This window comes from Carettochelys insculpta, chromosome 5, assembly GCF_033958435.1.
Source record: "Carettochelys insculpta isolate YL-2023 chromosome 5, ASM3395843v1, whole genome shotgun sequence".
NCBI classification, from domain to species: Eukaryota; Metazoa; Chordata; order Testudines; family Carettochelyidae; genus Carettochelys; species Carettochelys insculpta.
In genome coordinates this window covers 20073548-20091632 of record NC_134141.1, presented here as the reverse complement: position 1 = coordinate 20091632, position 18085 = coordinate 20073548, and the positions used below count along the sequence as shown (strand labels likewise).

At 40.0% G+C, this 18085-nt stretch overlaps 1 protein-coding gene across 6 annotated transcripts in view; it reads left to right on the top strand.

Annotated features, from left to right (window-relative positions):
• The window catches only part of LOC142013400 (transducin-like enhancer protein 4), a 136700-nt gene that overhangs the window by 67239 nt on the left and 51376 nt on the right, over positions 1 to 18085 (top strand). For 3 of the 6 annotated variants that reach the window (XM_074994722.1, XM_074994720.1, XM_074994724.1), the window contains 2 exons: positions 14855 to 15059; positions 15446 to 15462. In XM_074994722.1, the coding sequence (XP_074850823.1) occupies positions 14855 to 15059; positions 15446 to 15462 (222 nt within the window). Of the gene's footprint in view, positions 1 to 10983; positions 11029 to 14854; positions 15060 to 15445; positions 15463 to 18085 lie in introns of those variants that run through there. The other 3 variants (XM_074994723.1, XM_074994721.1, XM_074994725.1) reach the window with 2 other exon arrangements.

The window sequence follows — 18085 nt, the reverse complement described above, 5'->3', positions numbered from 1 at the left end:
CTATAACTGCCTTTTATAGGTAGCATTTGATTTGCACTGATACTGAATGAGGGCTTTTCCCCCTCTGCTCTGCCCATGTCCATGATGGCCAAAAATAGTGAGTATCTACTTTGTAACTCACTTTTAAAAAATAAAAAATCCCCTCTCCCCTCCCAATCTACAACTAAATTACAATTCTCAATGGAAGTGATAGATGCCATGTTCTCATTTGCCTGAGAAATACAGGGCCCCTCTTCTGAAAACTTTTCTGGCAACAGTATTAGCATAGTGTAGAAGTCCTGCAAGTTTTTACAGATTTTGGGCAACCATGTTTACATCTTATGACTCAAGAGGAAAGGAAACGCAATGAAATATTGGCTATTCACACTGCATAAAATAAGGGTGCGAAATCATAGCCTGCTAGCATGCTCACATCTGTAATTATGCAGCTGGTGCAAGCAGTTGTTTAAGCTATTCTAATGAAGACACAACCACTGTACTTTCTTTAGTCTACCACCCCTAAAAAGCTTTTTCTTTTGTGTATAGATTATACATAAGTCTTTCGCTTTTATTCAGTGTATCAAACACACTTTGAAATGCTAATTATTCCATTTACTTTCATTAAAATTCAAATTGCTGAGTGAAGATGTGGTTAAGGGTCGCCGAATAATCAATCTGAAGTGAAGATATTGCTTCAATTATGCCTCCTGTCTTTTAACAAGGAAATCGGGACTTTCTCTGATCGTTGCTGATGGTAGTATAGAGCAGTTGCCTGAATGTAGCTTGTCTTTTAATAGGCTGTTTCTAACTCTCTGTTTTGTATCCCTTCGACCACAAGAATATACTGGTAGTCAATTAGAAGATATAAATGGGAAAGAGTAACCTTTATTTCCTCTGAGGTGCCCCTTGGAAAGAAGGGGATGAATCAGAGCGAGTCATGTAGAATCATGAATAACATTTGTTGTATGTCTTTTATGCTCTAGTGGGGAGAGTGGGAGATGAATAATTTCCCAATTAGTTTTCATTACCTAACCAAAATACTGCCTTCTATTAACATTCTTTGCATAAAGTTGCAAAAGGATGGATTTTTTTTTTTTAGAGTATGTGTATGTGCAGCATGTCTGTGGGCAGTGCATGGTGTGTGCTTGCATTTGTATGCATACTTTATTTACGTGTGTGTGTGTGTCACTCAACATTACATTCTGCGGAGACTGTAGTATGCCTGGTTTCTATTAGAAAGTCAATTATTAATGTCAAATTTGTGGCATTATTACTGATGTTGCAGATTTTGCTTATTGTTTAAAGTTTATCCTGTTTTCCATGAACCAGTAAAATATACAAACTAAATATGAACGAATGGACTAAATACTTATTCAAGAGTTTGGTCCTCTTCTAAAGGAGAGAAATAAATTTCCTCTTTTGTCCAAGTCTGTCTGATCCTGCTATTTTTTCCCCCCTGATTGAGTGACTGATTATGAAATCTGGGCCAAGCAGAATTTCAAAAGGCTGTAATATGTGTCTTGAAGAAAATAACGCTGCTTTTTACCTTGTCCGCAAAAAATAATTTGTATTTGCTGTATTTCTTTGGACACTGTTGACCTGGAAAAGTGAAGATAGTTTACTTGGATTTCTCATAGGTTTCGATAAACAGATACAGTATTACTGAATGAAAAATTCGTATTTGTAGTTCATATTATGTAAAAAAAGTAATCTGGTCTAGTCTTCAGGAGATTTATTAGAACAACTAATTGAATAGGTTAGCAGATTATCAAAGCAGAGCACATGGATACCTGTAAGTAAACTTATATGGGTATCCGCGTTGCCCAGAAAATAAAACCCAAATTTCATCTGTACCAGCAGCCCTAGAATAACTGTGGCACACTTAAAATGCATATTACTAAAAAGCGAAGAACATAATTAAAACATACTGTCTTTTCAAAAACTGTGATTATGCTCCATCTTGTGCTAGTTTACAATTTCCTACACCAGCCTGAGTTCCTGTTGTAACATTGTCTTTAAGAGAATCTGCTACTCAGTTGCTGTTTTGACTTAAAAAACGAAAGAAAAAATAAAAAAAAACCCCTCTTAATCACCATGTAGTTGCAAAATGAGAGTTGTGCTGGATGAATTTTTTAAAATTTAATTATAGGTAACAAGTTTTGATACATGGAGGACCCTGTGCAATGATTAATGTATACTGAGGGGCCAGAGCAAAGCCCATTTTGGTGTGAATGGTGGACTATAGTTTTTTAGGATTCAGAATTGGCTTCTATGAAAATTCAAGATGGCACAAGGAAAAAAAAGTGCTCAAATTATGTTTCTCTTTGAGCCTTATGTATATATTTTACATGTATGTACTCAGATTTTATTAAATCTGATGAAGCACCCTTTTAACTTTTCAGTATTATTCTGTCTTCATTGGTAAATGAACCAAACCACTGATCCATGCAGTTGAAATGCAAAATACCGAAGTGAGCCTGGAACCTGGAGAGACTGCTTGTTCTTTTGACAATAAACTAGTTGTGTTTAATGGAATGAAACATGGCTATAATGACTTCTTTCACAGGTCATGTTCAGTTTAAAACTGTTGACAGACTGAAACAATTTACTTCTCTTTTTAAAGAAATGGCAAAGGTTGGGAGGAGGACAGAGTACTTAGATATCCTATATATACAAGAGAAGTATATTAAACGCTAATGAATGCAGACTTTGTAACTGATGTTTGTGGTGGTCTGTGTTGTTACTAGAGAGCCTATTTTGAGTCAGTTCTCTTGAACAATTTGAATCCTTCCAAGTTCATGCTGTTGGGAAAAGGAATGCTCCGTTTCCTGCTGATCTTGTCATGTGCCACACTGTGTGTTTGTTGTGGCCTTTTTTTCTTCCTTTTTTTTTTTTAAATTAAAAATGTCAAGATCATACTAGAATCATAGAACCCTATGGCTGGAAGGGACCTCAGGAGGTCATCAAGTGCAGCCCCCTGCCCAAAGCAGTATCAACCCTACATACAGTAGAAGCACACTGTAGCCTTAAATCAATAATATGATCTAATTAGAAATGTTTTCATTTCCTGTATTATTAAACAGAATCATATGATTTCCTTAAAATATTTTTATTCATTATACTGTGTAATCAGAACATGCTGTGTGAATGTGGTTACATTTTAGTAAAGGGAAAAGGCACTAATGACTAATCAGAGTAAACCATTTTTTTTCCTGTTTAGGTTTCTTTAATATGCATATTTAAAATTGTATATATGTTCAGCTGCTCTTAGGTAGTAAGACTGAAATGGAGGCTACTGTTCATATGCCTGTTTATCACAGAGAGAGTGAAAGAGAGAAATGTACCAAAAACTTAAGAACAGGTATGTGATGGTATTCAAAGAAAAAGCAGTTTAGTACAAGATATGCTGAACCTCCATTTTTAGTAGTGACATTTTAATGATAGGAAGTCTGCAAAATTATTTGCCATCAATTGTGAAGGCAATAACAAGCCTTGGTGGTTTTTCACACTCTCTGTGTTAAGTGCTTTCAGAATGACAGCGTAAACTGTGTTAGAGAACTCCAAGGAAGTAAAACTGATTAAAATGTTCATGCTTGAATGGTGCTGATGGAATAGTTCATTTGGACTTCTCTACCTCCTGCAGCTCAAGCTGAAATATTAAAATTCAGTGGATTTCAATCTCTCTCCCCTCAGCTCGGGGAAAAAAACATTACATTTTAATAGGTTTTAAACTCATAATTCATTGGCTTGGAGCAGCACTATTAAATCTATTTAAATATTACTTGTATTACTAAGGAAATGATTTAAATGATTTTGCCTTCGCCAATCTATATGTTTGAGTTGAAAAAAAACCCTTTGGTTTAATTTGTAAGCATTTTTGTTTTATTATGTCAGTTTTATTGTCTTATTTAAAAATAAGATTCTATTTTTAAAGCAAATGGCGTTTTCTGGAGACAGGACCTTTTTTGTGTTGTGACATACAATTATCGAGCTATAATGTTCTTTGTTTAATATATACAGTTTGTCAACATTTCCATTCTGTTTTTTAGACTGAAACTCTCATTTGCCTGGGCTCTGGAGGGGGTGTGTGTGGTCCTTAGAGAAGTCCATCAGCCAAACCTCATACTTGCACAGCAGAAGTGTGGAACAATGCCTCTTAAGCAAACAATATGTCATCTTTTGTGCATTCACAGATATGACGGTCTTAGAAATCGGTGTGGTGTAGATAAGTGCACACAAGTTCTAATAAAAACTTAGCATCAATGCATACTGTTATTCCCTTGGCACCAGTGGTCCCGAGCTCCTGCTGCTAAATGCTAATGCATTTTTGCACTGGTGCTGAACATATAGAGCAATTGCTGACTCGTAGTGCAAAAAATCTTTTCTCTCTGCCTTTCAAACAGGATGGGTAAGAGGAAGGGCCTGTGCTCTTAGCCCTAGATCCTGAGATGATGTAATCTGGTGTAGCTTTGTTGAAGACGCACTGAGGATCTGGCCCTCAATCTTTAGAAGGAAAGAGATGTTAGAAATAAACATCTAGGTATTGTATCTGTTTGTGGGAGAGACCAGCAGAGCTTTTACTCTGCAAACTGAATGTTTTTTAATTTGTTTGTTCAGTAAAAGCATTCTTGCCAATTGTGTGCATTCAAAGATGGTAACTTCTGAGAGGAAGGAGGGTGCAGCAGACATTAGTAAAAGCTTCTGACCTGTGTGCAACAGTACTTTCTCTGTCTTTTTTTTTTTTTATTGTTTGATCAAAGGATCTGCCCCTATTAAGCAGTGCTTGGAGCTTAAAGGTTGTAAAAACAAATTGGCCACCTGCTGTATACGCTACACAGATTGTTAGGATGGGAAGGCAGAAGAGTACGTTGACTCAATGGTGTGTCTATTTTGTGGTGTTTGTTTGTTTCTTATGCCCAAGGAAATACTGAAATGTACTGTCATATTTAATTACTGTATTGGATGTTTATATAAAAAGTGTAAGATAGCTTGGATCAAATGGCTTGCAATTTGTGAGCATATCTAGTGCTTTCAAATGAATTCTTTATCCTTCTAGTGTTTTGATGATTGATGTATTTAAGCTGGTGCAGAAGTCTGTTACATTCACAACTTCTTCTGAAATCTTCTTCCTCTAAAATCTGGATAGGTTGCCAATACAGCTGCCAACTCTCCAGGATTGTCCTGGAGTTTCCAGGAATTAGAGATTCATTGCTAATTAAATAATATGTAATGAAATCTCCACGAACAACCAAAACTGGATGCTGTTTTGGGGGTGTTACCATGCAGATCCCCTCCCCCTCACACACACTCCCTTTATCATCTGTGGATGCTAGCTACAGAACCTTACAGCAGCTGAAGCATGAGCACTTGCTATGCATGATACAAAAGGGCTGAAAAAAGTGAGAACCTAAGTCCTGTTCTGGGGGTTTTTAGTCAGTTAATTTTAATGCAAGTATTGGTTTTAGTATTTCCTTGCTGAAGGCTGAACAGTGTATAGTGGGGGTACAGGGTGTCAATGAACCAAGTGGTAAACCCCAAGGTAACCACTTCAAACCCGGGTGCTGAAGCACCCCTCTATCTAGTGCCTGTGTTTCCTTGACAACTGTCCTTAGTGTTTATATTTTAAAAGAGCCTTCTTGTATCTGGAACAGAAACTTGCCATTTCTTCACTCCTGCTGAGCATTCTAATTGTTGAATTATATAGGCCTGTCACCACCATTGTGGCTGTGACATGCTGTAGTGCAGGGTGCAAATCCCTTATTACTTCCCACTCACCAACATGTTGAAGTCGGAGATCTTACTCATTGTGATTTAAATAAGTACATATGACAGGATCAGTGTTGTATTTGAGCATGGGGAAGGCCAGGCTTCTGACTCCCCTTTTCTCAACATCTTCAGAATTCTTGTCTCTAAGCTATGTGACCACCTTATCTTTTAGATTTTTAGTCTGTGCAGGTGTGGAAAATTTGCTTCAAGTTCTGTGGCAACAGCACGTGTTGTTGCAGACAGCCACCTGCAGTGTTTTCCATCACAACTCCCCCTCCCCCCCCAACTATTTTTTTTTAAATAATTCATGCAAAGGAGAAAAGAGGGAGGGGAAAATTGCTTAAATGGTCTGTAATACACACACACACACACAGAGAGAGAGAGAGAGAGAGAGAGAGAGAGAGAGAGGATTTGCCTTTCCATATCAGACTATTGGGCCAACAAGCACAGTATGTTCCCTTTAGTAGTGGTCTACACTGATGTCTCAGAGGGAAAATTTATTCTGTAAGAAGTCTATGTTATAGTGCTGTATAGTGTGGGAGGGGATTTCCTAATGATCACATCCTGGAAAATACTCAACTGGAAACATAAGGATAGAAAAGTACCAGGGGAAAAGTAGTTGTGTTTACATGAGCGTGCCTGGGGAATAAAGTGAAGTCATTCTCAAGAGAGTCATGGTTTCTTTAAAACAAATGTTCTCGAATAGTCTCTAAATACACAGTACACTATGATGCAGACTATTTTTTTACATGCTTTATAGGCTACTGCCCTTAAGAATGAACAGGGCCTTGATTCAATAGAGCACTTAAATACATATTTATCATTAAGCACAAATAGATTGGTGGACTTTATGCACATGACTAGTACATCAAAGTTAAGCATGGACTAGCATTGCTGTTCTGGCTTGGAGTCTAAATTATTGGAGACTGTTTAGGGACATTCATGTGTAGCAGAAGGAATAAAGGATATTTAGAAATAGCTATCAGATAATTTTACTACTAACACTTAAAACAGGAGGGTGAAGAATTATTTTAGGTGTAATAACAAGCTTAAAAATGCCAGGGTGGTGGTGGTTGTGGTGGTGATTAATTATTTTGTTAGTCTTTCAAGTGCTACATGACTGCTTTTTAGGTTTGTATTTGGTTATGTTTGACATGTTTTCTTATGTAACTTAAGCTACCTCAGTGCGGCTCTTTGCCCTCCTCTAGTGGCTAGACCTCCGAGATGTATATTGCGGACTCCATGCGAATGTTTCAAGCAATACAGGCCCGCGTTATTGGATACAGAGGCTCTAAGCCAGACCTGTAGGTGACATGGGGCATTACTAAACTTTCTTCTTGCAGTTTCCCCATCATGGAGGGTGCATCTACATTAGGAACTAACTTCAAAGTTAGGCACTACATTGAAGTAGGCAGCAGAGAGTCTACACACATTTTTCTCTTACTTTGAAGTTAACAAAGCCCAACTTTGAAGTCTTTACGCCATTCACGGGAATGGAGTAGTGCCCTACTTTGAAGTAGTAGGGCGTGTGTAGACTCTGTACTTCGAAGTTGCTTACTTGTTTGTTTCCTTTTATAGCCACAGGCTATTTTGTTGATTTAGGAAATCACTGTATAAGATGGATAAATGATGATGTATATTAGCTGTGCTCAAGGTAAAGAATGCAAATGTATTTTTATTTTGTCTTTCATTCCACTTTTGTGTTTTGGCTTTTATTTTGTTTGTAGACCATTCAAAAAATCGTGGAGATGGTTGGGTAATATGTGCTTCTAACAGTTCCTTCAGTATTTTGTATGGATAGTTGTTTTAAATGACCTACTTCATTTTGTGATGGTCACTGTTGTTTAGCTCCATAGTCCTCCAAGCCTGGCTCCCTTTCCTTCCTTTGCATTGTCCAGTGCTCTAGGATTTAAATCCATGGCTGTAAACTAATAAGAACTTTGCCAGAGCTTTCCTGCAATCTTTATTCCATCTGTCTTTTTTACCATTTTTACTTTCTCTTCTGATTCTTTCCCTACCACACGCATTCAGTGAAATCACTGTTATTCCTCTTCTTGGTCAGAAATGAGATCCATCAGCTTTTTCCTGGGAATTAGCTCTGTGTGAGATTAGGAACTGTTTTGAGAGCTCACCTGTGTTTGATACCCTTCCTTCCACTCCCCTTACCAAGCATTCCAACTTCCAGAGTGATGGCTCTCTATGTAATGAGACTTTCAAGCAGTCGTTCCCAAACTTTTCAACATCATGCCGTCCTTTTTGATTTTTGAGGAAACCCTCGCGCCCCTCCCACCTCTTCTTTACCATCATCCAACTCCCCCCAACAAAAAAATCAATTTGCAATTTAAAATAAACACAAAATCTTGATTATAAAAATGTTCCTTAAAAGTAAAAATAAGCACAAATAATTTTTCTTGGCCCCTTGTGGTTGCCTGATGCAGCCTCAGCTGGCCAGCTGCCTGAGCCCCATGCCAGCCTCCAGAGCTGCCTGCGACAGCCATCTGGCTGCCTGAGACCTGCGCTGCTGGAGCTGCCCACCCAAGGTCCACAATGCTGGGGCCAGCCACCTCTCCGCTGGCTGCCCGAGGCCCATGCTGCTGGGACCAGCCACCCACCCCAGCCACAGACCAGCTCCTGAGCCTCCTGCCCAAGCCCCACGCTGCCGGGGCCAGCCGCCCACCTGCCATCCTGAGGCCCATGCTGCTGAGGCCAGCCTCCTGAGCTCCGCACTGCTGGGGCCAGCCACCCACCCACCAGCCCAAGCCTCATGTAGTTGGGGCCAGCCGCCCAAGCCTGGCTCTGCCGGGGCAAGCTGCCTGAGTCCCACATGTCTCACAAGCTGACCGGCCGCCCAAGCCCTGTGAGCTGCCCACCCGAGCACCTCTCCTGCCCTTTTACAAAGCCACACACCCCCAGCCTTCCATCTAACTCCATCCTCCTCCTTCTACCCTCCCAATCCACACTCACTTTCGTTTGCAGCAAGCAGCCAGCTCCGCATGGGTCTTTGCCAGTTGCTCACTTTTTATAGTGGATGCACCAGGTCACCCACCTAAAATGGCAGGGGCTGAGAGCCAGAAGCAAAGGCTGGGTCTTTCTTCAGATGGAGGGAATGATGGGGGGGGGGCTGGGTCACCTTGCCCCCACCCTCCCAGAGGGGCCCCTCCCCAGTTTGGGAAACCATGCTTTAAAGAAACCCAGACTATCTTCTGTGCTCATGCATCCAGCTGCCTCAATTACAGCAAACCAGTCTCATATATTGCATGAATTTGGCAACATTAATTGTCGTAATAGAAGAGCTGTTGCCTGGATCTTTTTGAAGTTGATTTTACCGTGTCTGTTCTTACTGTTAGATTATTCATTGGGTTATTGGAAAAATCAGAGTTGAGGGGTGGGTTGTGGCATTACCTAAGAAGGAAGACCTGTGTGACTGCTGGAAGAAAATACAACTGTTAAATTGAGGCAGGTGATAATAAGAGGCATGTCGTTTTTAAACATAAGACTTCCAATACGGTGCCTTTCTAAACACGCCCAGAGTCATGGGTGCCAAAGTACTCTCATGTCTTACACCTAATTGCTTTACTTCTGATCTTTGAACCAGCTATTGACATTATCTGCTTTTTCCCTTCCTTGGTTTGGCTTTCTTTTTTCCTTCCTTTTCTCTCTCAACTGCTTCGGTTTTGTGTGGCTGTTTTGTATGTGAGGTTGTCTTCATTATGATTTGACCTGAGCAATCACTCAATCTGTTAAATCAATTAAGAATATTTTTTTCTGGGTATTTGCTTGATATTTTACCCCTCCCCTGTTCCATTGCAAGTTGTGTCTGTGTCCATATGCACATGGGGAGAATACAGACATAAAGTAGGTTTTTGAGAGAATGGTTTCTTCAGCTCATAAATGTCTGTCTGCAGGTTACAGGAGGATGTTTAGGTTTTTGGATAATAGCAGCAAGTTTTCAGGATCTGTAATGGGAAAAGCAGTAGATCACTCTGACACAGAGGTACTTGGAAAGTATCCAGTAGAAATTTGAATCCTTTCCAGGAAAATAGACTTTGATTGTGCTGACTATAACAAGAGAACATTAGAAGCTAATTTGTTATTGGGCTTGTTATCACATTTTACTAGAATTTTTTTTTTCCTCTTTTATGATGGGGAGGGGAAAATGAGACTTGATCTTAGCATTAATGTTTAGAGTTTTCTTGGTAGAAATCAAGAGATACTCAGATTCCAGACAGAGAAACTTTTTGTAAAATACTTTTACAAGTAGAAGAGAAAAGAGTCGTTTCACAATTGTAAACAAGGATGTCACCATAAACTATCTGTTTAAAAAAATCCTACTGACAGCCTCAACATCTGTTCGTTATTAATCAGAATTTTATCTTTGTGGTATGTTTCAATCGTTTGATCTCAGTTTCAAATGTGTATACATTGTTTCAACAAGCTGTTTTGCTTAGTGTATTTTTAAAAACATAATTTTGTGGGTTTGTTACTTCTCACTTGATTCCTCTCCAACTTTGTAATGTTATGTCTTGGACAGCACTTGATGAAATAACAAATACATGCGGCAGTATTCTATACTATACTCCTTAGCCAGGTTTAAATTAAAAAAAACTTCTTCAATTGAGTTAACTGTTATCATGTATTAGTATCCAAAATCATTCTGGGCAGTTTGCAAATAGAAATCTGAATGTCCTGCTTTAGAGTTCATACCCTTTTATGACCTAATCCAGCAGACACTTAAGATAGTGCTTAACTTCATGTCAATATAGTCCACAGGACTTAGGTGTGTGGGTTAGGAGGTTAGATCCATTAATAGCTATTAGCCAGGGTGGTTAAGGAATGGTGTCTTTCGCCTCTGTTAGAGGCTGGAAATGGATGGCTGGAGAGAGGTCACTTGATCGTTGCCCATTTGGTCCACTCCGTCTGGGGCACCTCACATTGACCACTGTTGGCAGACGGGATGATGGACTTTTGGTCTGACCCAGTATGGCCATTCTTGTGTGCAAAGCAAACCATGTGCTCAAGTGTTTAGATGTTACGTAATTAGAAAATAACAGACAAAAGGGAAGGGGTGTAAAGAACAAAAGAATAAAAAAATCGCCTGAGCGATTCAGTTTAGGCATGTATGGGTCTAGCTCTTTCAGTTAGATGTTGTTCCTCATTAATGTCCACTTCTTTTTAATTTTACTTCAGAGATGTGGTGTTGCATGGTGGTGAACCGTTCTTTGACGTGAAGTGGGAGCATGGAAGACTTTCAGTTTTGGAACATAAATGAAACACCATTTCAGAGTTAGTGGTTTTCCCTCAAGATAAATTCCAGCTTCAGAAAACTGTCAGCATGGGGTCAGATTTTTCTGATCTTCTGTGTTCAGTTGTACATCAAAAAGGAAGCGTAAACCTGCTGGAGCTTCCCCATGGAGAAATCTCTGTGCATGAGAGAATGTCCAACAGGCTCAAGCATGTCCTATGCTCGATGCCCTGTTCCTGCCACTCCAGTGTGAGAGAAGAGGGAATGCTGGGGTGGGAAGGGTGTCCATTACACTTGGACCCCTGCTGGCTTACATGCTTGCACCAGGAGTAGAGAGGCTAGAGTAGGCCCTATGTTGCCCTAGCTTCTACTGGGGTCAAGAGGCTTGTGATGAATGAGCCCAACTGGATGCAGTGGAGAATCAGTGCCAATTTGTGAATTCATGTCTGTGTACTTATACATGCCAAAGGGCACGTGATGGCTGCCAGAGATGAACAAGGAACATGTCTCTCAGCCCTTGTTCATGTGCTTTACAGTACAGCATTTAAACCATATATATATTTTTTTTCTTCAGGACTGCTGGCTCCCCTAGTACCCATGATTTACGGTATTCTAGGAAAGAGGTAGCAGTTCAGTATTTCATTTTTATCAACATTTCAGCTTTTGGACCAATGACTGACCTTCCCTATCATATGTCAGGGTACAGAACTACTCAGAGTCCTTCCTTTTTCTGTGTGCACATCTCATAACCACTTAAATGTACAGTTCCACTCTGTAACATGCAGTGGGATCCTGAGACCTTGTTCCAAGAAATTTCCTCTTGGTTTATAAATCACACATGGTGTCCATGAAATGCTGGGAGTCCTGTAGTTTTAATCATTTCATGCAGTGCAGTGTATGTACTGAGACTGTTTTCTTTAAAACATTGCAAGGTGGCCAAATCAGATCTCCCTCTTGACTAAGAGGCCATGAACCCTCCAGATTTCAAGTTTCTAACCGCTTACGCTGAGGTGCAAGAGCTGTTCAGAAAAAGGTTGCAAATGTGTTTTTTAACCCTCCTAGCAGAATAGCTGCCATTTTGTCCTCCTGCTCCTTTCATGCTTCAAAACAGCTTAACACTTTTTAATTAAACTGGCAGGAAAAACAAATCACTTCTTGACCAAGAGCAAGCCAGCCAAATTTCATATGAAAAGGTACAGCTTTGAGAAAGTTAGATGTCACTGAGGATGATCCTTTATATGGGAAACACGTAGGCAACCTCTACCAGAGGTGTCATTACACAGGTAGCTTATAACATCTAATTTATTTATAGAAAATGCTGATGCTATTTGTTGCATCAGTGATACAGAGGGTGGCACCTCCATAATACTGATGAAAGCAGATGCTCACTTCAGGAATGCCAATGGCAAAAAAGGAATACGGGGCTAGGAAAGGATACCTTCCACACTCTGCTTACAGATTTGAACTACATCCACCAGACACGTGATGCATGGTAGATTTTTTGCAATACCGCACTTCACGAGTGTTCGTTTTTCTTCTGTAATTTGATCCTCAGGGACATAGTTAATGTTGACATTTTCTGTCAGTGTTAACACCCCATTGAGAAGGATAGAGGCTTCTGACTCCTCTGAATTATGATTTGAGGCTCTCTGCAGACCCAAGCAGACTGCACTGCATTGGTTTATACTCAGTTCTCATTCAGAAGCTTTTCTTCCTAATGATTTTTTTATTAAAAAAAAAAAAAAAAGCTTGGATACTGGAGTACAAGGTGTCATTTTCCTAAATAAATCATACCCAGCTTGCTGAGACACTACAAGGCAAACACATTCAATATCTGTGGCTAAACAATGCAGAGTTGTCTCTTTAAATTTTGAGCAAACAAGCATCCTTCCATAAGGGCACAAAACAAACACCTTTGATGCTTTCCACTAGTAGTGGAATCTTACCAGAATTATATTGGCTCATGAGCAGGCCCAGGGCTAGCTATTCCTTTTGTTTTATTGATACAGGTGGGTCAAGTAGCATAAGATAGGTTTGGCTCTGCTATCTTGAGGCTAAAACTAGCATTACATATCAAAAACTATGAAAGGTGTCTATGTTGTAAGAGTGATGTTTCAAACAAGCTATTCCTTATATTTTTATATGAGGTTGTGCTATTTTAGATCAAACCTACTCTTGATTCGGGTTTAATGCTCAGGAGGGAACGGGACCTATTAAACAGTCCATATGCGCTTTGGTCCATTAAGGTCAGGAGACGAACTGCTGTGTTGGAGGGTTACATTTTCTTTAAATCAAAGATTAAAAAAAAAAAAAAACTGAAAAGAAAAACAGGGGCAGATGCCTCATAATAAGGATTTTGATCTGATTTACCTCTAGTTAGTTTTGAGAAGTGGCATCTCTAAAAGTAAAAGCAAATTTTAAAGCTAACCTAGTAACTGTATGAACAAATGTTTAGTTGAGTGATTATCATTGGGTAGATCTTGAGCTGAGCAGATCCCTGATCTGATATATTTAACATAACATACACACACACACGCGCGCGCGCGCTTACACACACACACGCACACACACACTCTCTCTCTCTCTTCCCCCCCCCCACTTCCCATTCAATAGCTACATCAAACCATCTATCCCACAATGGTTAGTAAAGCGCAGAGCTTGATGCAGCTTTGGCTGAGGTCAAGCAGTCCAATCCTAACCTCTCAAGGGTTTTCTCTATGTTGCCAGTGTACTGGTAAAAATGACTTTAAACTCTTGTCAGTGCAGTTACTGGTGCATGCATCACAGTCCCACTCAAATAAACCTGTCACAACACAGAGTCAGCAGCTAGAGAAGAGTACAAGGGCAGGCCTCTAGCTTTTCATTCGAGCATCACTAAACGTGCACAGAGTGCCCAATTATTTCAGCATTATTGAGCAAGCCTACAGGAGGACCCAAGCCTTGCTACATTAGATTTTCTTTAGTAATTTGCTGAAGTACCGCTGAGGACACTTAAAGGGCTTAAAACGGTGGCTGCAACCAGTTTCCTTTTCTGGATTGTTAATTCAGGTTTTCTCTTTCAAATTAACTCTCACTGCATGCTGTGCAGTAGCGCTGGGAGAACTGTTTAACACTAATTTTCTCAATTTTCAGCTTTTCCCCCCTGCTATAACTGCTTGTATAGTTATTCACATGTGTTTTGATTAGACATGTATGTGGTGTGTCTCCTTCTGTACAGGGGGAAAAAAAATCTAACTTCTGTCTGAGGAAACTGAGTTTGACTACAACTGGCAAATCTGTTTACTCAGGTCTCAATTTTTTTCTTAGTTCAGCCTCCTATCTAAATTAGATTGTCACTGTTGGGCCCAAATATATGGTCACCCTTGTAAACATAAAAGCTGTGTCTACACATGCCCCTTCCTTTCAGAGGGGCATGTTAATGGGGCACTTTGGAAGATGCTAATGAGGCATGACTATGCAGCACCTTATTAGTATAATAGTAGCCATGCATGATTCAAAAGTGCCACTTTCGGACCACATGCTGCCCTTGTTGATGGGGCCTTTCAACAGGACCTCCCCACCCCCCGCCATTCAACTTTGAAAACCCCTTCTTCCCATTTGGTTTTAGGAAGAAGGGGCTTTTGAAGTTGGGGGGGAGGTCCTTTCACAGGCAGCATGCATTCCAAAAGCGTCACTTTTGAATTGCACGCGACTGCCATTATACTGTTGAGGTGCTGCATATTCACGTCAGCCCCTCATTAGCATCTTCCAAAGTTCCTCATTACACAGGTAAAATGTGTGTTTAACGATGTACTGTAGATATGTGTATAAATGAATTAACCCTCCTGTCTCAGAACAAGTTCAATATCTGTGTTTAATTTCTCACAGCAGCAACAACTCCAGGCCCAGCATTTATCACATGGACATGGTCTCCCAGTGCCTCTCACTCCACACCCTTCCGGTTTGCAGCCTCCAGCCATCCCACCAATTGGCAGCAGTGCTGGCCTCCTAGCCCTATCCAGCGCGCTAGGTGGACAGTCCCACCTACCCATTAAAGATGAAAAGAAGCATCATGAAAATGATCACCAAAGAGGTAGGAGCTGCAAGATGGCCACCAGGCTTAGCTCATCGGTATTCTTTGTTTTTCTCTTCCCTCAGAAAACAATTTTCACAAGAACTTCCATAAAATTGCTCCTGTACTTATTACCTAATTGTAGGCCATAAGCAAAATGCGTTCAAATGGTAGAAATCAGGTTTTATAAACCTGGTTGTACATTATTAATGATTAACTGTACAGAAAAGTTAACATCTGTGCCATTTGTTATTAAAGACATCCTGTTTTTGTTTTTGTTTTTTTTAATTTTTTTTCTTCCAAGTATGACAAATATATAGTTTTACATAAACTAACCACTAACTTTCTCTTTGTTTTTCCCCTGCTGCCTCTTCTTCCTGCTTGTGTTGCTGCTGTTGTGTATACAGACAGAGACTCCATAAAGGTAGGACTCGATTTCATAGGTGGAAGGAACAACTCAAAAGAACTGTCATGCATTTTATTGCCATTTGAACTAGGAATGTACAAAATGTCATGAATTGAAACTGGATTGTGATGTTTGTACTGAGGAGCAGAGTCTCATGCAGATACCGTGTTTCATTAAGAGGCTAATGAAGGTTAATGAGGTTAATTATCACATCATTTTCTCATTGGCTTAGTCTTCATTGGGAAGAGCAGAATAGTTCTTAGGTCCCATATAAGAGCAAAGGGAGTGGGGAGTGGTAGTTGGGCAGCAGGTGATATTAACCCTTTGGAGACTGTGGCTCTATACTCCTGAATATATTTAAAATATAAACTTGTCTGTAAATGTGAAAAGATATGTTGTATAAGACATGGAAATAAAGTTTTACTGCCAACCACTTAGGTTATCCCTGTTAGAAATGGTTTATTCTTTAGCCTTACGTAAGTGGTATAGGAAACCTATTCTTTCAAGCCCATGAAAGATGACTGCTCTTCCCATTTTCCCCAGGTCCCAAAAATAATTTCCTGACCCTGAATTAATTTCCACAGGTAGATAATATGAGTACCTGCATGGCCGTATAAGTGTCAATTATTTATAAAGGGATACATGTTCATACACAGTGACTTGTGTATTTTTTGAATGTACTAGTCTGTTTTGTATAAGCTCATATATCCAGATGCTCATCCAAACTTTAAACACAGTCAAATTGTGTGCATGAACAAGGGTGCCATTTTGGGAGGGCTGGGGGGGGTGAGGGGGAAGGTGGGGTAACAGTCACGTGTACCAGAGCACCGCTTGCTCTTCTTCCTGTTCCCGTGACTGTCAGGGAGTGAGGGGAAAGTGCATGGCTTGTGTGAATCACTCCTCTGACCCATGTCCTCAGCAGGCAGGAGGGAGAACTCCTCTGACCCATGTCCTCAGCAGGCAGGAGGGAGAAGCATGCACGCAAGCCATGTTCTTTGAACTGAATAAATCCAGCAGAGGTTCAGCAATATTACCACACCTCAAGTGATTGTTCTTATAATTAATATTTTGGAATCATGTTGTCCATGGGGATGATGGCAGTGATAACTCACTGTCAGCACCTCCTTAGTTCACATGACAGAAAAACCTACTGGGGAGAGGAGTAAGGTGTCCGGATTCTTACCTGAATTTCTGCCATGGGGTTCTGTCTATCTTATGATATTCTGGCTAGCAGGTCTCTGATAAATTCTAATATTTCCATCCCAAGCCCTCCCCTGGGTAATCTGTGCCCTACTCTCATCTCCAAGTCTCTTGGATGCTACAATAAGAGGGTGTTTCTTTGGTCTTGTTGCTGAAGGTCAAGTGTGTCTTCTAGTCCACTCTTCCCCATCCTGCTGCCACTGGCAACTGCTAAGTCACAGCACAGTGAAATTGATTTGATAATCAGTTTTATTGTTAGCCACAATGGGGTCTGAATATCAGCCGTAAACTGTCAGTTTTCACTGAGTGGCAGAGTCGCTGCAGCTGTCTGTGCAGACTTACGAAGGCAATGGTACATTAGTTTGCTATCTATTTCAGTTCTCTGACACAAGGGTTAGAAACAGGATTTCTCTTATTAAGCAGAAGCTTATACAAGTTAAGAAGACTTCATCTCCCCCTTGGACAAATAGTTCAGTGATTTCCTCTCTCCTCCCAGTCTGATTAACAATATATGGGTAAACTTGTACACATTAGACTAAAATTACCCAGGTGGTCTCCTCTGTCTGTATTATGCAATTAGTCTGAAGCCATAATGAAATTTTACTATTTTCACATTGAGTTATGTATGTAGGTACCTGCATAAAACTGAAAGATGTTGCATTTACATACATAATGTACTATTCGCTAAACTAAAATAGTATATTGCTAATAGTACAGGAGGAATACTGACTCCCTATTCTCCGTGCTCCATCTAGCCACCCCCTCAAAAAATGTAGGGGGGCTTTAGAGATATATTTTGTTCTGTATTTATGCTGGAAAGGCAGCTTTTGTTCCTTTTGTTCTGTAATTACGTAGCGTGATTCAATGAATGATCAAACATGCTGCTAGAGGGACTGAGAGGAAGGTGTGACTAATTTTGTCCTGATTTACTATGGAATGATAGCTATAAATAGATGTTTGTCTTGTATACTGTTCAAATTATGAGTTGGACTGTGTCAGCTTTTAGGGCTTGCTGCCAGCTTTGCAAGGTGAAATAGTTTGCTAATTTCCTTAAATGTTTTCAGTGATGCCCAGAGTAGCAGTTAGTCACTTGTTCTATTGATCTGTCCTCCCTTAAGTGGCTTCTGGTTAAGAGAAGCTTTTATGATTGTATGCTGTGTGACTTGAGATGGTTTTTATCAGCCAGAACGTGCCAGTTGCCAGCAGCTGGAGTCTGTGTGCTTGTATGAAATAATTTATTCATGCAGGATAATGCTCCTTAACATTTAACAGGTAATGAACGTGACATAAATTTCCTTCTTGCTTTTAATTTTTCCCTTTCCTCTTCTAATGTGCAAACAGGCAGCTCTGGTACTCTAAATAATAAGTAATTTTTGGCCATCTGTCAAAAGGAAATTTCAATACAAATTTAAATTAATGGTGCCTGAAATTTTTTATAGCT